General features: G+C 42.1%; 1 protein-coding gene across 2 annotated transcripts in view; it reads right to left on the bottom strand.

The window, feature by feature from the left end:
• XPNPEP1 (X-prolyl aminopeptidase (aminopeptidase P) 1, soluble) overlaps positions 1-15,137 on the bottom strand; it is a 58,237-nt gene extending 43,100 nt beyond the window's left edge. The window contains exons 1-3 of one of the 2 annotated variants that reach the window (XM_012663908.1): positions 14,992-15,137; positions 7,823-7,911; positions 1,632-1,756 (exon numbers count right to left, since the gene is read on the bottom strand). In XM_012663908.1, the coding sequence (XP_012519362.1) occupies positions 1,632-1,756; positions 7,823-7,911; positions 14,992-15,023 (246 nt within the window). In that variant the 5' untranslated portion in view covers positions 15,024-15,137. The remainder of the gene's footprint in view (positions 1-1,631; positions 1,757-7,822; positions 7,912-14,991) is intronic. The other variant, XM_012663909.1, reaches the window with a different exon arrangement.
• Positions 15,138-27,231: the final 12,094 nt, after the last annotated feature.

Raw genomic sequence — 27,231 nt, 5'->3', positions numbered from 1 at the left:
ACCAAGAAGGACCAAGCTGTCACACCAATCAAGTTCTCACCCAAGACTCTGGATTTGGGATTAAGGTTCTAGCTCAATCTGGTATCTTGAAAGTAAGAGATAAAGAGATATAAATGTAGGAGCGGCCAGGTTTATACCACCCTACCCTGTTGGCTGACAAAAAGAGAAACCGATGTGCAGCAAGAGCTGAAAACCCTCCCACCCCAGTTTTTGAGGGCCAGCTGCATTCCTGCCCTTGGGTTCCATACAACATCCTATCTAGCATGTTATCTGACATGCATAACTCTGAGGGTACCATTCTCAACCTGGGGTTGTGTCAGTGCAGTAGCTCTGACCCTAAACTCTTATAAAACACTTCTATTGCTCAAGGTACCTGAAGGTAGTTTCTGAAGAATCCTAGAACACCAGCCTTATTTCCCACTATTGCTTTTTACTTCCCTGGGCTCTTGCCAGGGAAACGTATGCCATTGTTTCTGAAAAGCACTCCAAGCTTCCCTGCTTCTCTGCCTTTGTTCCTACTAATCCTCCTACCTAGAACTCCCTCCTTCCTCCTCCACCTCCTGCTTCTATTTACTCAAACTCCACCCATCCTTCAAGGTCCAATTCAAATGCCTCTCTTGCCCCGGGAAGCCCTCTGTTATCCTCCCCACTCCTCTCAAACTTCCATAGGCCTCTGCTCAGATTTTGATAGCACTTATCACATTCTACCTTGCAATACAGATATGTATATGTACATTTTAACTCCATTACCACACTGTATGTTTCTTAAGACCAGGAATTCTCAGTTTTTTATCATGTCCAATACCTACGGAAGGCAACACATTGCACATAAGCAAAGGCTGGAAAAAACATACGTAGAGATGACACCATGAAAGAATAGCACTTTGTATATTGTTTTGTCTCCCACAAAACCATAACCAAAGTGAGGGCAGATATTCAATGTTAAATTCATCTTTGTAACCCTATAGTACCATGACCATGGTGTAAGCACTCAAAAACTTGCTGACTCAACAATCTCAAAGTAGATCCTAAAATCCTTAATCCTCCTGCCTGTCAGACCTATCACATGAAGTCTCTGCCTCTCCAAACATAACTCTCCTCTACTCTAATAACCAGTGTTCTCAGAGGGAAAGGGCACTTACTGAGTTGCTTCCATCAGATGTGATGGCTGGGGTGGGAGTATTCAGTATTGTCCCTAATACCTGCTAAGGAAGAGATCCATGACGACTTTCTGGTTACTCTTCTGGCCATACCGGAGGAATGGGGCAGTCTGGATGGGCAGAAGGGAAGCAGGGCAGACAATTCTCATCGGGACAAGATGTGGTGGAAGAGATGGGGTGGAATATGTCAGCAACCAAAAGGCCCAGGACTTCTGCCCCTTAACTTGCCCATTAATTCGTTCACAATTTATTGAAAGCTGGCTAAATTCACTGGAAACAAGGAAGCCAGAGCCAAATCTTAGACATTCAATGAGATGTTATTAGACACAGGTCCCTGTGTCAAGCCCTGGAAGACATGCTTGGTTGTGGGTTGACAAGTAGAATCCTACAGACACATTAGGGCTGGGGAGGAAAGACTGAAGAGAAAGGAGAGGCTGTTGAGTTCCATCACCGCCCACCTCCACTCAGTACCTGGTGAGCATCTCCTGACGGGATGATGTAGGCCTGGATCGGTTCTGTCACGTATTCAGAATTCCTCATGGCTTGTCTCAGCTGCCGAAGCAGCTCTGAAGTCACCTTTGGAGCCATTTTGCTGTCTGCAACAACAGAAGAGTTTGTTCCGAAACCAGCCTGCCCCCTACAATTCAACAGCCAGTTCAAAGCGAGCTGTAAAGAGATGTGCCTTCCATGTTCTGCCCCACCCCCAGCTGCAACTGCAAACTGACCACCCCACCACAGACCATGCCCAAAACTGCCAGAAACACTAATGTTCACAGTTCTTAAATACCACTTCCAAATAGGCATTTGTGGCAAGAAAAGTTTAGCTGCTAATCATTTCCAAATTGGTTACCTCTTTCACTTATAGGACTTTATTCTAAAGAGATAATTAAACAAGTGCACAAAAACATAGGTGTTTATCTTTGTTTATAATAGTAAAAAAAAAAAGGGGGGTGAAATACATGATTGGTTAAATAAACTATACTACATACTAAAGGATACTGTGCAATCATTAAAAATGGCACAGACCTAGAAAAAAATGACATAGGCCTATATTAGACTTGGAAAGATGCCCAGATAGCCGTGGTGGGTGATTAAAAACAGATTACAATAGAATATGTATAGACAGTTCTCACTTATTTAAAATTGTGCATGTGTATATGCATAAAGAAGTTTCCAGAAAGTCACCCAAGTGTTATTAATAATAGTGATTACCTTTGGGTAGGTAAATTTGGAGTGATTATTTTCTTCTTCTGGTATTTTTCTGTTTAAGTTTGACTGCTTTAAAAGAAGTATGTTTCATAAACTTTTTGTTAAACAGACAACCACAGATTTGGAGAACAAAGATCAATCCACTAGTGGTTGAAAGTCTTCAGCATTATGCTCTAGTGGACACCTGCTGCCAGGCAGCTGTGCAAGAGAGCAGGGCATCAGGGCCTCAGTGCTCTGTGTCCTCCTCTCCAAAATATGGTGGGGGTGGATTAGACCCAGAGTTTTCAAACTGAGCCCCAAGAAGTCCCAGGGAGGCCAATAAAACCAAAGCTGGAGTCACACTTTAGAAAATACAAAATAGGAATAGAAATATAAAAATCATTAAAAAAAGAAATGTTAGGAACATTAAATGTGGTCTTCCTAGAAATTCTCAAACTTTTATGAATTTGTAAGTAGTGAAAATCACTTACAAATTCATAAAAGTTTCAGAGACTCTATTTCTGTGTGATGAAGGCACAGATGACACAAGCTGACTTCACCACTTTAGTTGGTTCTTCAAAAAGATTTTTTCTCAATAAATACTGGTATCAGTTAATGTTCTGAAAAATACCACAGCTGTAGTCTCATGGCTATATAGCAAAACATCACAAGAAGCCAACTATAGAATAGTAATCATGCATATTTTACTACCTCCCATATACTGGCACAAAACTATACTATTAGAATTCAATGTAAAATAATGAGTTTTTCCAACTCATTTTTAAAAGACTTTATTTTTAGAGCAGTTATAGATTCACAGCAAAATTGACCACAAAGTACAGTTTCCATGTGGCTCCTGCCCCAACAAACACACAGCCTCCCCAACTACCAATATCCCCCACCAGAGTGGTACATTTGTCACAATCGATGAACCTATATTTACACATCGTTATCACCTGAAGTTCATAGTGTACTCTTGGGTTCATTCTTGGTGTTGTACATTCTATCGGTTTTGACAAATGTTTAAGGACATATATCCACAATTATAGTATCATACATTGTATTTTCACTGCCCTAAAAATCCTCTATGTGTAGTCTATTCATCCATCCCTCCCCCTCTCCTCCAATCCCTGAAAATAATTGATCTTTTTTACTATCTCCATAGTTTTGCCTTTCTAGAATGTCATATATAGTTAGAATCATACAATATGTAGCCTTTTTAGATTTGCTTATTTCACTTGGTAACATGCATTTAAAGTTCCTCCATGTCTTTTCATAGTTAGATAGCTCATTTGTTTAGCCCTGAATAATATTCCATTGTCTGGACGTACCACAGTTTTATTTATCCATTCACATAATGAAGAACATCTTGGTTGCTTCCAAGTTCTAGTAATTATTTAAAAAGCTGCTATAAATTATTAATAAAGTACAGGTTTTTGTGTGGACCTAAGATGTCAACTCATTTGGGTAAATATCAAGAGTGTGACTGCTGAATCAGATAGTAAGAGTTTGTTTAGTTTTTTTAAGAAACCGCCCAACCATCTTTCAAAGTGGCTGTACCATTTTGCATTTCCATCAGCAATGAATGAGTGTTCCTATTGCTCCCTATCCTTGTCAGCATTTGGTGTCATCATGTTTTGGAGTTTGCCAACTCATTTCTTAAACAAATAAAAAATATTTTTACTTAACCAAAAACATTCTAATGCTGTATGTAATGTACAATGCTACATGTAACACAGAGTTACATCGAGGCAATCACATCACATTATCTTCAAGGACTGACACCCTGAATCATGGTGGCTTATCCTCTGCTGGGTATGGATCCTTTCTGGTTCTTTTTCTTTAATATATTTAATTGCTTCTTCTCTTTCATCATCACTTGCACCTTGGGCTTCTATACCTTAGTTGCTATGGTTATCTTCAATAGATTCTTCTATGAGATACCACATTGATCTTGAGAGTCATTGAAAAGTGCCCCATTCATCATCTGCAGCAAGGGCAACTTCAGCAGCAGGCCTCAGGGTTCCACCTCAAAGTTTTGGAAGGACTGAAGTACTCAAAGGGAGAGTCGCTGGAAACCATACTTGAATCACTTGAACCACTCATGATTCAAGCATATCCATGTTCCTTGTATTACCACTGCTTCTGAATACTGTTCAGGGGGCCATCTTCCCTCTTCATTTTTTTTAAAGAGAGATGAGGTCTTGCTATGTTGCCCAGGATGGACTAGAACTCCTGGGCTCAAGTGATCCTCCCACCTCAGCCTCCCAAGTAGCTGGGATTACAGGTGCATGCCACTGCACCCAGCTATCCTTTCCTTTTGTCTAATCTACTAAGCCTATAATTTCTCACCTATCAGACAGAGAAAGAGGGCTCAAAAGTGCCTGGTTCAATCTAAGTTTCTATGTCAACACCTCCATTGGGTTCAAAATAAAGCCTATTGTGACCTCAGAAGCTTGCCAGCATCTGAAAATTTTACTCTGCTATCTTCCAGGAGCTTCAGAATAGATTTATCATGTTTGCAAACCACATTTCTGAGCAAGCTATCATTCTTAAAAAGAGTCAAGCAAAAATGAAGACTTCTTTAGCAGCAGTACTTCAACCTTGGCTGCACATTAGAACTACCTGGGGAACTTCTGATTTAATTGGTTTGGCATGCAGCCTAGGCCTCTAGAATTTTAAAAAGCAAAATATGACACAGTCCAATATACTCTCTTTCAAGATCATTAATTTCCTTACAGAATCTGGTTTCTATTTAGGCACATTCTGACTTAAGGATTTTCATGGCACTGATTAGGTGTTGGCACTGACTGTAGTATCAACATTATCAGTCACTAACTTCATCAATAAAGTCAACATTACCAATGGCAAGCACAAAATCTTCAATTACAAACTAAAAACCAACAAAGGCAAAGTGAGTCTAGTCAAAGACATCCTCTGTTTCCTGGTTACTGTAGCTTGTCTCCTCGCCACCACTTTCTGACCTACATCACCATCGCTGGCTTCATCATCACATTCCTCCTCCTAACTGGCATATAAAGCTTCCTCATAACCATGAGCATCATCGGCCTCGCTCTACCAACATGGCATTTTCACACTTCCCTCCACAATGCCACCTGCCCCCACTACACACTCAACTCCTTCCCTCTCTTCCTTCCTCCTCATCCTCACGCCCATCACTTCGGTTGGTGTCCTTGGGCAAATGGCTGAGGCAATGGGCTGCAGCACCAGAGGCAGCTACCACCGAGGTAAATGAAGTGGGTGATGGTAACTAAGGGAGCTGAAGCCACGAGGATAATAGGTCTTGAAAGTGACAGAATCAGGGAGCAGCTGGAGCTGAGGAGAGGACAAAATTGGCACAATTCTAAGTCCCAGCCATTAAGGTGGCAGCGACGGAAAAGGCAGCCAAGATGGAGGAAGTAAAAGTGCTGGCTGATGACCCCATAGGGTAATGTTCATGAGGATTAAATAAGTTACTATATATAAAGCACTCAGAAACAGTGTCTGGCTCACAGTAAATGTTATGTGTGTGCAGTTATTAGAGTCAGATACACAATTAACCATAAATACAACATGATAAATGGTGTAACAGGTGTGTACACCACTTCTGCTTAAGGCGGGGATCGTGTCACCTCTGTATCCATGTATCCAGCATAGCACCTAACACATACATATGCTGACTCAAAGATGGCTAGATGAATGTCACAACATTGCGTGTATGATCTTTTCAGACCCAACATAATAAAGAGTAACAAGTCTTTAATGAAAGAAGAAAGCTAGGATCTTAGAAGATGTTGTACTACAACTGCTCTTTCCACATCCTATTACTGTTCAGAAACATTAGAAACAGCCAAGAGCTAGGCAGAGTATACAGGAAAGTGGGAAGTCAAGAGTAACAGGCCTGGACCACGATGCAACATTAGCCCATACACTGTCCTATTTTTAAATTATGCCTTAAAAAGAATACGCATACATGGGTCTGCTTTTAGAAATAAGTTCTCAAACCTTTGGCCTTTATCACAAACAAGATTTGCCACTGATTTTACAGTAAAATCACACCATACTTACCTTACTGGGTGGCTAGGCAAATTAAGCATAACAAGTGTGAAAGCACCATGCACAGCATCTAATACATTGTAGGAGCTCAAAAAATATCTGAACTTGGATGGGAAGCACCAGCTGGGATTCCTACACATCTTACTATAAGAATAGAAGGGGCTGGTTTACTCCAATTTCAGCATCTTAACACATGCACAGATGCTCTTTCAGCATCAACAGCTTTAGAGGTAGTAGTTTTGTTTCTCTGTTGCACAGCTGAGGGAAGGCCAAGGGCTTTACATGTATTAGTGGCTAATTCTCACAATAATCTTCCAAGGGAGGTTTCACTACTCCCATCTTACCCATAAAGGAACAGAAGTTAAAAGGAGTTAAGTACTTGCCCAAGTCAGCTGGATCATCGGGAACCAGGACCCAGGGTCTATCCAATTCCCAAGTCCATGCTCTATTATACCACTTTGTCTAGGGGACATAACAGAGGCCTAACGCATTCTAAGACCAACAGAACCAAAACAAGTGAGCTCCAGTTTCCAGCTGGGATCTACAATGTCTCTCTCAGACAACTAAAGCTCCCTAACCTCTATTTCCTCATATATAATAAAAAAGAAAGAGAAGTTGTCTTCCAACTATAAATTTGGGGATTCTATTACTTTCTCCCTTTCTTTACTTCCTCTTTTTCCTATTCCTTTTTCCTCCTTCCTCTGCCACCTCCTAATATGACCCAAAATATGTTGAATATACCTATATTTTTTTAAAAAAAAAGGACCTAAAATTGCATGTAATTATAGCACTGATCTTCCGAAGAGATTAGATAGGCATGGTTTCTTACATGCTTCGTACGATCAATTTTTAGTAAGCTAAAAGGAAATACTATAGTTCTAGAAATACAATAATATACCACTTTTCAGAATTCAGGTTTCTGGCAACCCAACAGACAATTAACTAATTCTAGGGAGAAGGGATGGTCCCAGAAATTTTTCCCAAAAAGATATTCCTAAATGCACACTCAATCTATAAACCACAATAATATAGTATAAACTTTTTTCATTTCATACTCTTATGATGAAAGTTGAAAGCTACTTTCTAAGGCAACCAATAAAGGACTATATTAGAAATAGAGAACAAGATTAGAAAAACTAGAATAGCACATTTTCAATAATAACCTATCTCCACCACCACCACAAGAATGGGAAATGCAGAAAACCTAGAATTCTTTTACTACCTAAAAAAAGTGGTAAATATATAGAAATACTAACAAACCAAAAAACAAAATGGTTTTTAATTTTCCAGATACTCACCCTCAGCCATGATCTATTACTAATTCCTTCCCCTCCCTTCTCCCCCAACTGAGGTTTGAGGTGGGAAGATCTAAAAATCCTTTCAAGATGTTCTATCTAATTTATAGATAAAATTATTACCTGTTTCCACACCTGCGTCTCCTGAGTGTGTCACTTCGTGAGGTTCAATTATCCTTAAATTTTTCAGCTGAAAATCCTGGTGATTCGCCCTTAAGAAGAGAAAGCACAGGATGTTGCAGACTCTGACCACAGTAACGTGGCAAGGCTAAGTCAGACAGGACATCAACTTGACTTAGCAGTTTTCTTATGTGACTCAAAGGAACTCTCAGCCCAACATCGGTGGCAGAATAAATAAAAGTTTCACATAAAACTTGCAGGTGTCAAACATCACCACGGCGGGCAAACCTTCTCAATTCTAGCTTCTAATTCATGAATTCTCTTCAGTTATGTCTAATCTCCTATTTAACTAGACTAAGAAGATTTTATTTTTAATCGCTATATTTTCACTTGTACAAATTCTGTTTGGTTCTTTTTCACATCTGCCTGTTCTTTCTTTATGGTGTCCTATTCTTTTCACTTTGGTTTCTATTCTTCTCTTACTCCCTTAATCATTTTAGGCCCTTATTTTATAATTTCTTTCAAAGTTTCCATTAGAAGGTCTTGGGATAGTAATCCTCATGTTTGCTGGGTCTGCCACTTCCCTCTCTTGGTGGCTCATTCCTTCTGTGCCTTGTAATCTTTTATTAAGAGCGTATCTTCAGCAGAGACTATTTTACCTATGAAAATGAGAAGGGTCTTGGTTTGTACGAGCATTACTATCATTGTTTGCATCTCAGACTAATTTTCACATTAATTTCTTAGCTAGAAGATTTGCGCACAAGTTTCCTGACCCCATATGGGGAAAGTCTAATGTCATGGACCCCAGGCATAAAAGCCTATATCTCTATCTAATAATGTTCCCAGGCTCAGGTTACCAGTGTACCATTCAGGCTTTAAATTGCCTCTAAATTTCTGGCACCTGAGGATTCGTTTTTTCTTTTTTTTTTTTTTTTTTATTTGAGACAGAGTCTCACTGTGTTTCCCAGGCTAGAGTGCCGTGGCGTCATCCTCGCTCACAGCAACCTCAAACTCCTGGGCTCAAGCGATCCTCCTGCCTCAGCCTCCCGAGTAGCTGGGACTACAGGCATGCGCCACCATGCCCGGCTAATTTTTTCTATATATTTTTAGTTGTCCAATTAATTTCTTTCTATTTTTAGTAGAGACGGGGTCTCGCTCTTGCTCAGGCTGGTCTCGAACTCCTGAGCTCAAACGATCCGCCCGCCTTGGCCTCCCAGAGAGCTAGGATTACAGGCGTGAGCCACCGCGCCCGGCCGATTCCTCGTTTTTTCAAGTTCATTCAGTCAACAACTATTTATTGAGAATCTTCCATAATCCAGGTCCTATTCTAGACAAAACAGTGAAGAAAATAGACAACATTCCTGACTGCAAGAAGTTTACATAGCACGGGGCAGGGGGCCAGGAGGGAAGATAGGGAAGAGGAGGCAACAGACACAAAGTAAGTAAACAATGTCAGGTAATAAGTACACGTTCTACGGAAAAATGTAGATGTTCCAGGGCAAGGGGAAGAGAATGTCAGGGAGGTAAGGGGAAGGGTTATTTCACAAGGGGTACTCAGAGAAAGGCTTTCTGATAACACATAATATTACAGCAGAGACCTAAAAAACATGAGGAAGCAAGCCATGTGAATGGCTTGGGGAAGAACATTCCAGAAAAGGAGATTAGCAAGTGCAAAGGCCATGGGGCAGGAGTATGCCTGGTGTACCTGAGGAAAAGCAAGAAGACCAGTGCAGTGTGTTTGTGAGTGTCAAGGAATGAGGAGGTAAGCAGTTAAAAGAGAAGGTCAGAGAGGCACTGGGGACCTACTGTAGGCTATAGAAAGGGTTTCAGATTTTACTCAGCTATGAAATTAAAGGTAATTAAGTTATTATTTAACCACACTTTTACATGTTGGTAGAGGCAGAGAGGGCCACATTAGCTCAGTCCCCCACATGACCAGAACCACTAGATCAGACATTTACCCAATCACTCCAAGCCTGTCTTCATATAGCTGCTACTTCAGTTTTAATGGACAGAATGAAATGTTCTTAACTGGAAAAACCATATATTCTTTCATTAAAAAGTCAGACATCCCAATATCTCTTATAAATATAAATGCAAAAATCCTCAACCAGCAAACTGAATCCAGCAACAATATAAAAAGATCATACACCATCACTAAGTAGGATTTATCCCAAGAATACAAGGTTGGTTCAACATATGAAAAATCAATTAATGTAATATACCATATCAATAGAATAAACAACAAAAACTACGTGATTATCTCAACAGATGTGGGGGGGAAAGCATTTAACAAAATCCAATGCTCCTTCCATGATAAAAGTCCTCAACAAACTACAAGAGAAATTCCTCATCCTGACAAAGGGTATTACAAAACACACGGCTAACATCATCCTTAATGTTGAGAGACTAAATTCTTTCCCCTATGATCAGGAATAAGACAGAGACGTCTACTCTTAACCATTTCTATTCAACACTGTACCAGAGCTTCTATACAGGGAAATTAGGCAAGAAAATGAAAGAAAAGGCATCCAGACTAGAAAAGAAGTAAAACTATCTCTATTTGCAAATGGCATTATCTTGAATACAGACAATGCTAAAGAATCCACAAAAAAAATTAGAACTAATGAGTTCAGAAATGCAGGATACAAAATCAACATAATCCATTTTATTTCTATACCCTTGCAATGAACAATCCAAAAATGACATTAAGAAAAGTCCATTTACAATAGCATAAAAAATACTTAGAAATAAATTTAACAAAAGTGCAAAATGTATACTATGAAAACTACAAAAGATTGCTGAAAGTAACTAAAGAAGACCTAAATAAATGAAAATACTCCAGGCTCATGGATTAGAAGATTTAATATTGGTAAGATGGCAATACTTCTCAAATTTATGTACAGACTTCACACATTCCCTACCAAAATTCCAGCTGGCTTCTATGCAGAAATTGACAAAAAGATCCTAAAATTCACATGGAAACACAAGGGACCCAGAATAGTCAAAACAATCTTGAAAAAGAACAAAATCTTGAAAAGAACTTACCCTTCCCAATTTCAAAACTAAATACAAAACTACAGTAATCAAGATAGTATTGTACTGGCAAGGATAGGCTTACAGATCAAAAAAGTAGAACTGAAAGTCCAGAAATAGAGCCTCACATTTACCATCAACTGATTTTTGAGAAGAGTGTCAAGACCATTCAACAGGGAAAGAATAGTCTCTTCAACAAATGGTGTTGGGACAAGTGGATATCTACATACAAAAAGCTGAACCCACCTCACACCATATACAAAAATCAACTCAAAGCAGATCACATACACAAATACAGGAGCTAAACTATAAAACTCTTAAAAGAAAAACAGGCGTAAATCTGCCTGACCTTGGATTAGACAATGATTTAAGATACAAAAGCACAAGAAACATAAGAAAAAATAGATACACTGCATTTTATCAAAATTAAAGACTTGTGTTTCAAAGGATACCATCAAGAAAGTGGAATGACAACCCACAGAATGGGAGAATATATTTGCAAATCTAGCAAGAGTCTAGTATTCAGAATATATAAAGAACTATTACAACTCAACAATAAAAAGACAACCCAATTTTAAAATGGGCTAGGGATCTGAGTAGAGATTTCTCCAATAAAGGTATAGAAATGGCCAAGAAATACATGAAAAGATGCTCAACATCACTACTCATTAGGAAAATGCAAATCAAAACCACAACGAGATACTACTTCACACCCATTAGGAAGGTTATAATCAAAGACTGGTGATAACAAGTACCGGCGAGGACATGGAAAAATTAGAATCCTCATACATTGCTGGTGGGAATATAAAATGGTGCAGTGGCTTTGGAAAACAGTCTGGTAGTTCCTTAAAAGGTTAAACACACAGTGACCATATGCTAGAAATTCCACTCCTAGGTATATACTCGAGAAAATCAAAAACATATATCCTCATAAAAACATGTACACAAATGTTCATAGCTATATTATTTTAATAGCCAAAAAGTGGAAATAACACAAATGTCTATCAACTGATGAATGGATAAATAAAAGTAGTCTATCCACACAATGGAATATTATTTTGCAATAAAAAGAAATCACACTTGCAACACAGGTGAACCTTGAAAACATTACACTAAGGGAAAAAAGCCTGATACAAAAGACCACACAGTGTATGATCCCATTTATTAATATATGAAATGTCCAGAATAGACAAATCCATAGAGAAAGAAAGCAGATCAGTGGTTTTCAAGGGCTGGGGTAAAGTTGGAGAAAATGAGGAGTGACTGCTAATGGGTATAGGATTTCTTTTGGGGGTGATGAAATGCCCTAAAACTGATTGTGGTAATGGCTGTACAACTCTGTGAATATACTAATAACTAGTGAATTGTACACTTTAATAGATGAGTTGTATATAAGCGAATTATATTCCAATAGAGCTGTTATAAATTTTACAAAGTAAGACATCTCCTTTTCTTGAACAGGGATACAAATCACATTCTCACCCAATTTCCCATGACTTCATATGTAAGTTTATAAGACAGTGAGTGAAGAAAGTCAGTTTCTCTTTCTATATGTATAAAGCTCACTGAACCAGTGACTGATTCAGACACATGACTAGAGGAGGTTATCCTGAGGTAGTCCTAGTCATTGATTTTACAGAAGAAACAAAGATAATTTACCACAAGCCATAGACCTCAGTAGCTGCAAATCCAAGACCAGAAACCAGGTCTAATACGTGAGTTTAGGCTCTCTATGGGAGCATCAACACCTCCAGCTTTTTGTCCGGATCAAGTAGCCGAACACTACAGTTGCCCTGCTCTTGTCATAGCCTGGTCTCTGTAGAGTCCAAGATCCATCCATCCTTCACTTACTTGGAGAAATACATTCTCAAGCTCTCTGAGAAGCAGAACTATCACTAAATGTTAGAGCTAGAAGAATGTACCTCAGGGACCACCTAACAACTCTCTCCTCTAGACAAAGAAATGGAGAAACAGAGACCAAATGACTTGCTCAAGGCCTGACAGCTACTGGGTGACAGAGCTAGAACCAGAGTACAGGCCTCTCAACTTCCAGATCAGTGCTCTTCCCCTTCCCAGGACTTCCTCAATCTATACCTTCTCAATATCATGATGAGCCACAAGGTGAGTAAAGGGAAAGAGGCCTGTGGAGCACTTCCTGTTCAATCTTTGTATAAGATGGTTATGGCAGCACTACTAAAAACTACACATTTTTCTCCCTCTTTTTAAAAGAAATCCCAGCAGAGTACTAGATACCTCACCCCTCACCCCCACCACCTCCAGTCCATGATGAGAATCATGCACATCTAGTCCTCAGAATGGGGCAAAACAAGGAACAAGATGCTCAATCATGCCCAGTGAGATGAGACATTAGGAACAAGCTCTAGGGTTGGGAAGTAAGCGATGTTATCTTTGCCTACCCAGAATCCATCCCTCTTTCTTTACATAAGAACTTTCCTTTTGAGAATGTGCCTTCTCCATTTCAGTCCAGGGGTTCGGATGAGTCTCCCCAATCACCCACCAGGTTCTGGGACCCAGGACTAGTCAACCCATCCCTCTAGCCATAATGATTGGTTCACGGATGGACATAAGAATTAAGTAAGCCCAGTGAGAATCAGATCTGGGACTTCGGCTCCATTAGGAAAGAGGACCCTATTTCTGTTGTGACTGTCAGCCTAGAATTGTCATAACCTCCCATAAGGAGAAAACTCTGCCTGAAAATAAAGCCAACACTGAAGAAATCTGAGCCAAGACATACAAAAGAGAAGCCAAGTCTGATGCCAGGGTTGGTGCTCCTGGACTCAGCTGTACTAGAAGCCAGCTCAACTTCATTTTACATAAGTCAATTTGAGTTCAGTTTCCATCACCTGAACTGAAAGAAGTCCTCACTTTTACACAGGATGGCACCTAAATTTCTATCATTAGGGGAGGCACCTGGAGCAAACAGCCTCCTCTCTCCCAGCCTTTCCGTGAACTTTTGTGTGAGGTAAAAAGGCTCTACCAGCTGATACTGAAAGACCCTTCTGCCCCTAAAAGGTTGTGATTCTATAAATCTAACAAAGACCACCTTGGTCCTCAAGGGCTACCTTTCAGCCTATAGCCTAGCTCATTATTATCCACTTGCCTGGCTCCATTTCCAGCACTTAACTTACAGGAAGCTCCTCCCACATGGAGGTTTACCACCCCTCACCAAATCCTTCCATGGGGGGTCTGGTTCTCTGCTCACCTCTAACATGCTGTGGCAAGGTCAAGTTCAGGTCAAGGTAGCGTTGAGATCTGTCTACTCACAGAAGCATAAGCCATGTTCTGTGTTCAGCAAGTAGGCCTGGCCATGGTGCCAAGTGAGTTCATTAAGTCTCAACTGGTTAAGGGTGGGTGACCCCTTGTGGACTGCCAGGGAGTCTGGCTTCTGGCCTTTGTGAACTCAGAACATGTGGCTCTCCATCTCCTACTTTGTTAGCTGCTCTGATAGGTATACCCTGGGTGTAGAGGGAGAATAAACTAAAACATGTTTAATTTGAGGCCGGGGGATTATCCTTCTCACCTCCCTGTGTCCAAGGAAAGCCCAGAGCAGGCTACTGGTGGGATTTTCCTGAAAGTTATACCAAAATATTCCCTTACACAGCCTCTGAAACCATGTGGGTGAGGAGGGGCCGGCGGCTGCCTGTCTTTGTGGCGGTGACTGATCACTAAAGCAAATTGCAGGTGTCAGTATTGCCAAGATTGTAACTTGAAGATTAGATCCCTGGGAAAGACCACCTCCCCGACCCGGGGAGGAGCTAAGAGGGGCCGACTTCCTGCAACAGCGGGGCCTTCCTGGGGCGGGGGGGCGGTGACGGCCACCGCCCCCTCGGGCCGAGCGAGGCAGTTCCGCGGGCACAGTAGTCCAGACAACGGGTTTGGGCTGTCCCCGGGTGCCTGCGGCCCCGCCGGAAGCCAGCCGGATCTTGCCCGGTTGCACGGCGCCCACCCCTGCTCCCGCTCGGGGGCTCTGGCAAGCGGCGGCCCTCGGCCGGCTGCCTGCGGCCGGCCCGCGACTCCTCACCCGCTAGTCCCTGACCTCCGGGGTGCAGCACGGCCGGCCGGGTAGGCTGGCCACGCGTTGCCCGGACGCCGGCTCCCCGGCACAGTCCCCTCACCTTACTCGCGGTGGCCTTCTGGAGGCTGCCATTCGGCGGTGACGTGCCCCGGCTCACGTCAGGGGAGCGCATACCAGCTGATCACCGCCAGGGCAGGAGGGAGGAGGGCGCCAGAGCGGGCAGGCGCGCACCGGGCCGGCCACGCCCCCCTCTGTGGCGTGCGCCCGCCCCGCGGCCCCGCCCACCCTCAGGCCCCGCCCACCGGGCTTCGGCTCAATGGCCGCGGCGCCACGCCTCCTGGCGGGGAGGGGGCTCGCATTTCTACTCGGGCCTTTGCCTCACCGTGCAGCGAGCCGGGGAAAGGACGCTGTGCTGCTGCGCGTCATCGTTTTTGTTCATTTTTCTCGCTACTCCCCAAAGAGGAAAGAGAGGGGCTTTGACGAATGAAAGGACTACTGTCCCAGGGATTTTTCCGGCCTTTAGGAGGGTCGAGGGTAGGGGGACCAATTCTGGAAGAACTTCGACAGGGTCTCCTAGGCTTTAGAGCAGGGCCCCACTTCCTGCAGCTTTGGAGATGCGCCAAAATTATTTCCCCAGACAGCTTCAAAATCCAGCTGCCACTCTCTTGGATAGCTAATAGGCCCTTCAAATTTAACATGTCCAAACGGAACTCCTAGCCCAAGGCACCAAAGCAAAACAAAACCCAGCGGTCTTCTTCACTATCTCAATCAATGGCTACTCCATTCTTTCAGGATGATCCTCTTGGAATTGTCCCTGCCTCTTCTCTTTCACACCCCACATTCAATCTGCCAGAAAATCACGTTGGCCCTGTCTCCAAAATAGATCGCTAATGTGACCACTTGTCACCACCTCCACCTGTCACCCCTATGGTGTGCGCGTCACTACCACCTCCCCTATGGGATTACACTGATCTCTGGGCTACCACCCTGCACCTGCACAGCCTGGACACAGCAGCCAGACCTCTGTGCTCAGCACTTTGCAGTGGTTCCTCATTTCGCTCCCCGGCGAAAGCTCTGCTTGATCTGCCCAACCTCATTTCCTACTGTCCTCACCTTGCTCACTCTGCTCCAACTACACAGGCCTCCTTGCTCTCCCTTGGAAAAGCTGAACAAGCACATGCCCCAGGGCCTTTGGACTTGCTCTGCCCTAAATACAGAGATTCCCTTTCTCGTTTTCTTTAAAGTCTGCTCGGGTATCACCTTAGTGAGACCAACCCGGACCATCCTATTTAAAAGTGTAAATCCCTCCCACATCCCTAACCCTTTTTACTCTGCTCTATTTTTTCCATAGCACTTATCACCTTTTAACATGATTTTTAAAAATTGCTTGTGTGTATTGTATTCTGTCCCCTCTCCTGCCACCCACCCACACACATACAACATAACCATTAGTGCAGGGATCGTTTCTGTTTTGTTTAGTGATGAACAATAACGCATGTAGTAATTTCTCATGATATATTTTCTACAAGAATGAATGTCCCCGAATGGGCACTCGTCCAGAGCAGGGATGGTGGCTCTCTTGTTCATTGTTATGTCCCTGGTGCTTGGAACAACACCTGGCACTAAATTAAAGTGACCACATTTTTAAAATGTGATCTGCACCTCCTCCTGATTTGACCTTGATGAAGGCCTAACACACCTATGTCAGATCAGTTCTGCTGCTGCAAGAATTCGAAGTTCTAGTTATTATCCAATAGGCATATAGACAAGCCAAATTAAACCATGTAGGAAAAGCGTGAAAGAACTAAAGATGTGGTGCCTTGGAAAGCAGCAGATGTCTGTTCCATTTCCCTAAATTTATAGAGCCAAAAAGAGAGAGATTGTAAATTAAATGATTGGTTCCAGCCCACATCTGAAAGATGGTGAAAAAGATCAAATCGTAAGAAAGAAAAAGAGATACCAGAGAGAGAGAAGTGGGACCTAAAGGGGACAGATATTTCATAATCGCACTGCCTTGGGAAAAAGGAGTTGGCTCAGAATTTATGGCATCTGGCTTTAGGAGAGAGAGAGAGAAATACTTTGTGTTCCCTCAACCATATTTTGAATTCCTGTTTGCAGGATAACAAAGTGCCCTTCTCCCTCTTAAAGTTCTTTTGAGAGAACCTCAAGAGAAGAAGTTCAGCTGAATTATCACCAGAAGATAAGAACACTAGGGGTTATGTAGCTTATTCTTCTGGCTCTAAGTCCTCACATCTTTGAAGAGGTAGAACAGTCACACTGACTGACATTTGCTGAGCTCCATGTGTCTAGCCCACAAGAACCCAATGGGTAAAGGACTATTATCCTCATTTTACTGGTCGAGGAGACTGAGATTTTTCAGAAGTTAAGTCCCTTGTGTGCAATCCTCTAGCTAGTAAGTGGTGGGACTGTCATGTACATTCAGGCAGCAGGATGGATTCCTGGCCCCCACATACTTAATCACAAAGTTATGTGGAAGGGACCCTAGAGATGGCCTCATCCAATCCCCTATCCCATGCAGCAGAAAGAGGGAGGTAGATGGTTTGAGCATTCAAACCCAGACTGGATGGGTCTCAGATGTAGCCAGAAACATTAAATGCATGGAAACATGGTGGAAATATGTTGGGTTGAATCATGTCCCCCCAAAAATTCATATGTTGAAGCCCTAACCCCCAGTACCTCAGAACGTGATCTTATTTGACAATAGGGTGGTTGTAGGCGTAATTAATTAAAACAAAGTCATATTGGAGAAGAACAGGTGTTTTTACTTAAAAAAAGAAATTTGGACACACCACGCACACAGGGAGAGTGCCATATGAACATGAAGGCAGAATCAGGGTGATGAATCTAAAGCCAAGGAACACTGAAGATTACCAACGAACCACCAAAAGCTAGGAGAGAGGCATGGAACAGATTCTGTCTCATGGCCCTCAGAAGGAACCAACCCTATGGATATCTTATCTGGGACTTGCAGCCTCCAGAACTATGAGACAATAAATTTCTGTTTTTAAGCCACCCAGTTTGTGGTGCTGGGTTATGAAAGCCCTAGAAAATTCACATAAAACAAGTTCTAAATGTCTAAGTATATGAATTGTGGACCTGTTATTTTGGCCACCCAACATTCATTCATTCTCCTGATAACCACCTTTCCCTCTGGGGCTCACCTCTCCTTCCTTCCCTCCCTTACTCACTCTCAGTCTGTGTTATCCTAGCGAAACACTTGGATTCCAGGAGTGTATCCTATAACCTAGGCACGAGCCACAGTGAAAGGATCAGAGACTGGTATGGGACAAGGGCAATGCAATGAGATTTTCATGGTAAGTACTAGATCAGAGCTTTGCTCTCTGCCAGGCAAGACCTTGGATGTATATACTCTGGAACTGTTGCCTCTACGTGAACTGTGTGAATGGCACCAAGGCAGCAGAAGGCAGAGCTAATAGTTTAGAAAGAAACAGACCTCATAACATTATTTGAGCCCTGAATCTGCCACATCTTAAACCAGATGTCCCACTGGACTTTTCAGACATCGGCCAAAAAATTGCCTTTTGTGACTAAATCAGTTTGACATGAGTTTTCTGTTGCTTTCAATCAAAAGACTCCTCCTCACGGAATCTTTTTAGTAATCATCTATACAATTAAGTTTTATGCATAAGTGGATATAATTTTATTAATATAGATAATCATGAACTAGCAAATGAAAAAAGTAGATTATAAACCAATATAATATCCCATTTTTATAATATATATCTATATATTGGTTATAGACATATAGATACTTTTTTAGAGTAAAAGGAAAGTGATCAACAAAATCTCAACAGTGCTTATCTTGAGGTGGCAGAATTTAGGGTGATTTTAATTTTGTCCCTTTTTTTTTTCAGATTGTTTTTTATTAAAAAGAAACTCAAAGTACTTACTAATCATTTCTCTGACCCCTTCTCCGTGGAAAGCAGAATGAAGAAACCTGTTCCATTCTCCAAATCTGAGCACTACAAGCAATAGTAGCCCTCCAGTATCCAACCTGGTAACTGGTTTGATGATCTGACCACTTACTGGGAGAGGGGCAACATCCCTTGTGAGGAACTCGCAGCCGAGAGGACTGAAATATAGAAATCCTTGTAGGAGATCAAACAAACTTACAGCTTCAGAGGAGAGTTTTAACCTTTGCAAACATTTCAGTTTGTTCTAATAAAATTGATAGTTACGAGAACAGTGATGAGTGAGGCTCTCATAAACCGTTATAATATGGCCTTATTTTTTTGTAAAGTTAACTACAAGATAGGCTTGTGGTTGCACCCTAGAAAGGAATGGGAGAAGAAAAGCCAACTTTCAGGATCATAGAGTCTGCCAAAACAATGTACTGTGAATTAAGGGTGGGAGAATGCATTTGGCTCAGTTCAGACTCTACTCACTCTTTGTATTCAATGAAAACTGAACTCAGACCTTTTGATATCTGATTTCCATTTACTCTTGGCAAAGTTCAGTTCTCTGGTTCAAATAATAATTTTTGAAAAGCCCTTTAAGAGGCCCAGAGGGTTTCTTGGACATCAAATGGTTCTTGCACAAACAACACATTGATGAGCTAAGTGCAAATGAATCAGAAACATACAGAGTAAGGGTTCTCTGACACACACAGACCCTCCCATCCTATAGGGGAAAGGGCTCAGGGAAGCACTATGGCTGTCTCTTCCTTTAAGAAATATCCCTTTTTACCATATTCTTATCCCCTCCTTAAGAAGGCTTTGGGGGACCTTTGTAAAATATGGGAAAGGGAAGAGAGTGTACCCAGCTGTTGATGATGTTGACTTCTCACAATCCCTTCCTGGCTATGCCTTGAAAACTGGGCTTTGGAGAGAGGCAGCATTGCCTAGTGGTCAAGAGACAAGTTCTGGGCCGGGCGCGGTGGCTCACGCCTGTAATCCTAGCACTCTGGGAGGCCGAGGCGGGCGGATTGTTTGAGCTCAGGAGTTCGAGACCAGCCTGAGCAAGAGCGAGACCCCGTCTCTACTAAAAATAGAAAGAAATTAATTGGACAACTAAAAATATATAGAAAAAACTAGCCGGGCATGGTGGCGCATGCCTGTAGTCCCAGCTACTCGGGAGGCTGAGGCAGGAGGATCGCTTGAGCCCAGGAGTTTGAGGTTGCTGTGAGCCAGGCTGACGCCACGGCACTCTAGCCCGGGCAACACAGTGAGACTCTATCTCAAAAAAAAAAAAAAAGAAGAGACAAGTTCTGGCCATGGTTCTGCCACTAAATAAGTGTGTCTTTAGAACAGGCAGAGCACCCTCTTCTCCAGTTTCCTAAGGTGTTGAGCTGGATGAACACCTCCCAGATCTACTACTATGCAGTGGTCATGTCCTAGGCAGAGGACTTGCAGTGGGCAGCCTGGCAGATATGTTTTGTGTGACCCTCACTGTATAGTTTTTTATAACAGCTTTATTGGGATATAATTCACGTATCATACAATTTGCCCATTTAAAGTGTGCAATTCAATGTTTTTTAATATGTTCATAGAATTGCGCAACCATCACCGCAATTTTAGAGCATTTTCATTACCCCAAAAAGAAACTCATACCATTTAGCAGTCAATTCCCATTTCTCCCCATCCTCCCCACCCTAGGCAATTACTAAACATTTGCCTCTTCTGGACATTTCGTATAAATGGTATCATACAGTATATAGCTAGCATAGCATTTTCAAGGTTTATGCATGTTGTAGCGTGTATCAGTACTTGATTCCTTTTTATTGGCAAATATGCCAAATAATATTCCATGAAATATTATTTTGTGTATCCATTCATCAGCTGATGGACATTTGGGTTATTTCCACTTTTGGGATATTGTGAATAATACTCCTGTGACCATTCATGAACAAGTTTTTGTGTGGACATGTGTTTTCATTTATCTTGAGTATAAAGCCTAGAAGTGGAAATGCTGAGTCATGTGGTCACTCTATGTTTAACATTTTGAGAAACTGCTGTACTGTTTCTAAAGTGGCTACACCAGCAACACCGTATGAGATTTCCAATTTCTCCACATCCTCACCAACACCTGTTATCTTATTCTTTTAAGTTAGCCATCCTAGTGGGTATGAAGTCGTATCTCATTGTGGTTTTGATTTCCATTTCCCTGATGCTAATGATGTTGAGCCTCTTTTCATGTGGTTATTGGCCATTTGTATATTTTTGTTGGAGAGATGTCTAGTCAGATCCTTTTCCCATTTTAAAATTTGGTTCTTTGATTTTTTTATTATTGAGTTGTAAGCATTCTTTATATATTCCAGATGCAAATCCCCTCCCATATTCCATAATATGATTTGCAAATATTTTCTCCCATTCTGTGGGTTGTTGCATTTTTTTTCATTCTAATAAGATGGCAACATCTAAAAAGGAAGACTTCACTATTTAAAAATTCATATTTTCAGCCTATTTTGAAAAATTAGGAGATGAATTTGACAATCCTGATACTTCTTCTACACTACCTCCCAGACCTCTGTTGATATCCAAATTTGTGACTCTTCCTCCTAGAGAATCCAACAAAGCATGGCCTGGATTTCAACTTCACTGAAATTGCTCTTGCAATTAAGTTAAAGTAACTACTTCTTGCCAGAATGTTTTCACCTTTGGCATTTAAACACAGAATTCTCCCAAACTTAGCACCAACTAGCAAGCCTTTCACTCTTCCTGTTTTGCAATTAGGATTTTGCAAGGCATGGGGCAACTTGCTGGGGCTTGGCACAGCCCCCAGAATTTCGGCAGCCCTGTTGGTACTGATGTCATGAGTGTCCCTTGCCATCCTCATTACTAACTCAAACCTGCCAAACTCCAACAAATGGAGCCGAAAAACAGAGTAACAGGCTGCCTGAGCTTCAAAACGGTGCATAAAAATACTTAGAAAAACAATTTAGTGCTTAGGACCACATTCAAGAATGAAAATCACTATTTATTATTGTTAATTATCTCTTTTCCTCATCACAATTTGCCTGCTAAAAACAGTCCCCTCTCAAAACAAAATGAGTAGCTGTAAAAAGATAGATTAGTAACATAATCTAGTGATACAACATTCTTTTACCTGTTTCTCATTAACCTTTGTTTAATTTTTCATTCATCTCATCCTTCCTTTAAATATTCTTTTTATCCTTAACTTTTCCTGTTTTAAACAGCTTATGATATAGTTCACACACCATACAATTCACCCACTTAAAGTGTCCAATTCAGTGGTTTTTAGTACATTCATAGCTGTGCAACAATTACTGTAGTCAATTTTAGGACATTTCTATCACCCCAGAAAGAAACCTCATTAGCCAGGTATGGTGGTGCGCACCTGTAGTCCCCACTACTGAGGGGGTTGACAGGAGGATCACTTGAGCCAGGAACTGGAGGCTGTGGTGAGCTACAACGACGCCACTGCACTCTAGCTAAGCAACAGAGTGAGACCCCGTCTAAAAAAAAGAAATCTTATATCCTTTAGCATCACCCTTCATTCCCCTCATCCTCCCCAGCCATAAATAACCACTAATCTGCTTTCTGTCTCTATAGAGTTGCCTCTTCCAAGCATTTCAAGTAAATGAAATTATACAGTATGTCATCCTCTTTGGCCTCTTTCACTTATCATAGTGCTCTCCAGATTCATCCATGATGTAGCATGTATCAGCACTTCATTCCTTTTGTTGCAGAAAAATATTCCATCATATGGATGTACCACGTTTTACTTATCCACTCAAATAGATCTTCGGATTGTTTCTACTTTTTGGCTATTTTAAATAATGCTGCTATGAACATTTGTTCATAAGTTTTTCATAGATATGTTTTCATTTCTCTCGGATATACACCTAGGGGTGGAATTTCTGGGTCATAAGGTTACTCTATGTTTAATATTTTGAAGAACTGACAAACTGGGCTTTTGGGGGGTTTTGTTTGTTTGTTTTTTAGAGACAGGGGCCTCACTCTATCACCAGGCTGGAGTGCAGTGGTGCGATCATAGTTCACTGCAACCTGAACACCTGCACTGAAGCGATCCTCCCACCTCAGCCTCCAGAGCAGCTAGGACTACAGATATGCGCCACCACACCCAGCTAATTTTTTTTATTTTTTGTAGAGACAGGGTCTCGCCATGTTACCCAGGCTGGTCACAACCTTCTGGCCTCAACCAGTCCTCCTGCCTCAGCCTCCCAAAGTGCCGAGATTGCAGGTGTGAGCCACTGCGCCAGGCTAGACAAACTGTTTTTTAAAGTGGCTGCACCATTTTCTATTCCCACTAGCAGTGAGTAAGAGTTCTAATTTCTCCACATCCTTGCCAATTCTTACTATACTTTATTGATGTATTTTTTTCTTTCCTCCGTCAACTCTCCCCTGATCTCAAATGAAATTCCTAATGGCTTTTGCCATTGGGGAAGTGAGGTGGCATTTAATTTTAGAGCAAACCCTTACTTAGCCTCTCCTTTTAGGAAATCCACTGGAAAAATCCCACTTCAAAGACCCCCTCACTCTTGTAAATCAGATTTGAAACAGTGCAGCTTAAGCCTGAGTCTCTAAGTACCTAGTCTATTTTAGATAAAATCAAAATAAAGTAATTTGGTCATTTAAATTAAAGGCATAGACATGGAATTTTGCAACTAGAAGGGGCCCAAAGGATTCCTTCACTAAAGCCTTCATTTTATAGGTGAAGATGTTAAACCAAACCAAGAGATTCAAGCGAGCAAGTCCACACAGCTGTTTATTCCAGAACAAGACTGAAATTCAGGTCTTCTGATTCCCCTCTGTTCCTCTTATCAGTTCACCCTGCAGCCTCTCAACCAGCTGTGCTTAGCAAACACTGGGGCGATTATAATTTCAAGAGCAAGGGCTGCATTCACACACACAACAAAGTGAAGAATTAGGTAATTCTGGGTACCATGGACTGATTCTAGCCCGTAGATGTATTTAGCTTGCCCTCCATGGTATTTTAAGATTCTGTTTTAAATAGTTGCCAACTCATAAAAATGAAGAGATTTTTATCCCCAATATCCGCTAACACTGGGCCCATGGTTCCTGCTTAAATTTTGCAATGAACAGGCTAGAGTTGAATAGTACCACCCAATGCCCACCCAGTCGGCCTCATTCATCAAGCTACCTGCCTAGTTCCTGGAAGTATTTGAATTTGGGACCCTTAATCCAGATAATTCAGACATATGTGAGGTGTTGGTGCATTTGGTGTCTGCAGAAAGTACCACCATTCTACATGGCCCTAAATAAGAGAGAGAGAGACCAGTTAGACAGATACCCGTGGGCAACTGAGCTCTTTGTGGGCTTGCGGGGCTTGTTAGGGGAGCAGCAGAGTCAGGAGGAGGCTGTGGGTCCTCTGCGTGGCCTCCCTGTGACCTAAGTTCACAAAATAAGCAGGAGATGCAGCAAGGCCTCTGTAGATTTCAAAGAGAAATAAAGTCTGCATGTTGCATCAGAGCACAAGTCCCCACACGAGAAGTTCAGGGAACAGCACGCAGTCTTGTGACTGAAGCCCTTCACCTCCCCAAGTGTGAATGGTTGGTCCTTACTTGTTTCTATAAAGTGCCATCTGGTTCACTCTGCCGTGCAGCACATCAGCTTATCTAGTTGATTGCTAATTGGTGTCCTGGGCCATGGTAACCTCCAGGTCTCAGTGGATCCCAGGCCAATAGATCCTGCAAAGCAAAACACTCTACAAACTGAAGTCCTGTGTCAGCTGGTATCCCTGGACTCATGGGTTGAGTGTGACAAGCACACTGCCTATTTTTGGTTTTCCACAAGCTCTTAGTCCTTGGAGATGACCAAAGTTTAACCTGCAATTGGGTCACAAACAGTGAAAGCGGGTTACCTTACCATAGATATTTAACATCACAAGCCTTGACATCAGATAGATCCAGGTCTGAATACCTGTTCTGCCCCTTATGAGCTGTGAGATCTTGAGCAACTTACTTTTCCTCTCTAAGCCTCATCTGTAAAGTGGGAAAAAGGAAACCTGGCTCTGAAGGCTATTTTGAAGACTAAATGAAAGAACACAAGAAAAGCACTTTGCACTGTCTGGAGTACAGAAAGAACACAATAAACATTAGCTCTATTATTCCTGGTGAGCTCCCACAGTACACTCTAAAAATCTGATATCTATACGTCTTCATAAAATTATAGACTGTCAAAACCGGAGGAGACTTCGGAGACCATCTAGTTCACTAAACTAGAGAAAAGCAGTTTCCTCCTCCACAAGAGGAGGGGGTGGCCCTGGCCAGCGTGGGGTCCCATCAGTCTAGTGTTTTGTCAATGCCCTTATTGTGTAAAGCAAGGCACACCTGCAGACACCAGAGTAGATTTGCGCATGGGGTAGGCTTTACTATTATGCTAAAGAGTCACCTTTCCCACAGTTTTGGCTCACTCCTTAATTGTCGGAGCTTAAGAGGCCCCTGGGTGAGGCTCAGAGACAAATGAGCTCTGAATGTATGTGGGAGGGCATGATTTACATCCTTCCCTCTCTGCCAGAGTCTCCGGAGTATGCGAGCAGTGGGATGGACAGCTCTGGGGTTGGAGTTCAGCACAGCTGTGAAAACAGCCTGTCCCCATGGCTTCCCCCAACTCTGGGACAAGAGGCCTTCCAGCAGCTTCAAGTAGAGGAGGAGCTACTCTTAAATGAAAAGAGAACAAAACAAAAGCTGCTATTATATGACCTCACCACCAACCAGGTCTTCCTTCCTTTCTTTGAAGTTAGGTGGGATTGGAATCAGCTGTGTATTAATATAAAGGCCAGGGGGGAAAAATAATAGATTAAAAATCTAATGTTGTACACCACGATCACCGGTTCCCAGGGCCTGTCAACTGCAAACAGGCTTATGATGTGGAAACAACCTAAGTCTCTGTTTGACAGATAAATGGATAAAGAGATTTATACATACACACACACATATATACACATGTAAAATGAGATAAATAAATATGCATACAATGAGATATATATGTAAAGAAATGTGTATAGACACAAAATGGAATATTATACAGCTTGAAAAAGGAGATCTGCCATTTGTAACAGCAAGGATGAACCTGCAGGACATTATGCTAAGTGAAATAAGCCAGGCACAGAAAGAAAAATACTGCATGATCTCATTTACATGTGGAATTCAGAAAAAAAGAAAAAGTTAAATACATAGAAACAGAGAATTAAATGGTAGTTACCAGGGGTGGGGGTATTTCTCAAAAGGAATGCTCTACTACGGCTAGTCACTCCCTACTTGATGTTCACTCCAATCTCTGAACACAGTTTCTCCCCCATGTAAGGCCCTTCCCCTCCTCTTCTATTCTGCTATTCTTCCAGGCCCAGGTGGAGCCATACCGATATTCTGAACTTGGCCTCCATTACTCTAGGCCAACACTATCCAATAGGACTTTCTGCATAGTGAGAAAGTTAATTTTACACTGTCCAATGAGGTGGCACTAGCCACACATGGCTGTTGAGCACCTACTATGGCTAGTATAACTGAGACACTGAATATTTAATTTTATTTCATTTTATTTAATTTACATTTCAATAGCTGCATGTGGCTTGTGGCCACCACATTGGACAGCACAGCTTTAGACTATACTGACTCCCTGTATTGCCTTGCTTATATTCCTTCCAGAACTGAATACAAAGTTGATCAGTTCTCTACTTCCTTTACTTGCATAAGTCTTATCTTTAGAGCTGGACCCTTAGCATAAGATAAGAAGGAAGTTAAAGATAAGAAAAATCTATGTGGGTGGCCATGCTATTGGTACACAGTGCTGAGCACAGAGGAGGTCAGTCTCGGTGAATTCCTGCTAAAGTCAATCGCTGGCTCAGAGTAGGCAGAGGTAGAATACAAGGTCTGGAGCACTTGGAAGCCTAAGTAGCTGATGCTGTACTATTGGGGTGTGGGGTGGAATGTGGATTCCCAGGAAGAAGCCAATAGCTCCCTTGTTACAGAAGTCAGCACCCAGGGCCCAGACGAAGGCAGACTTTAGTCCTGGCCAAGTGCGTACTTAAACTCCTCAGAGACCTTCTGCCATTTCCTGGAATTCTCTCGCACCTCAGAAATGGCTCACAGTTCCAGAGCCCTGTCTGAGGCAGAGTGCAGAGAGATGATTACAACACAGCAGGCCAGAGGGAGCAGGACCCCTCGGGGTGCTAATTAGAGGCATGAACCGTAATGTTCCTGAGAACCATAACGTTCCCGAGAACCCGTGAACTCTCCCCTCCCTTCGCCAAGCCTCAAAACCACCCTCATTGGGCCTCTCTGAAGTAATGACAGAACTGCAGAGGTGAAAGAGAAGCTGGGCAGGACACCTTTGACGTGGGCCCTGTCACCGCC

Source organism: Propithecus coquereli, unplaced genomic scaffold, assembly GCF_000956105.1.
Source record: "Propithecus coquereli isolate 6110/MARCELLA unplaced genomic scaffold, Pcoq_1.0 Scaffold84, whole genome shotgun sequence".
Lineage (NCBI taxonomy): Eukaryota > Metazoa > Chordata > Mammalia > Primates > Indriidae > Propithecus > Propithecus coquereli.
The sequence above is the reverse complement of the archived record's forward strand: the minus strand, read 5'-3'. Positions and strand labels throughout refer to the sequence as shown.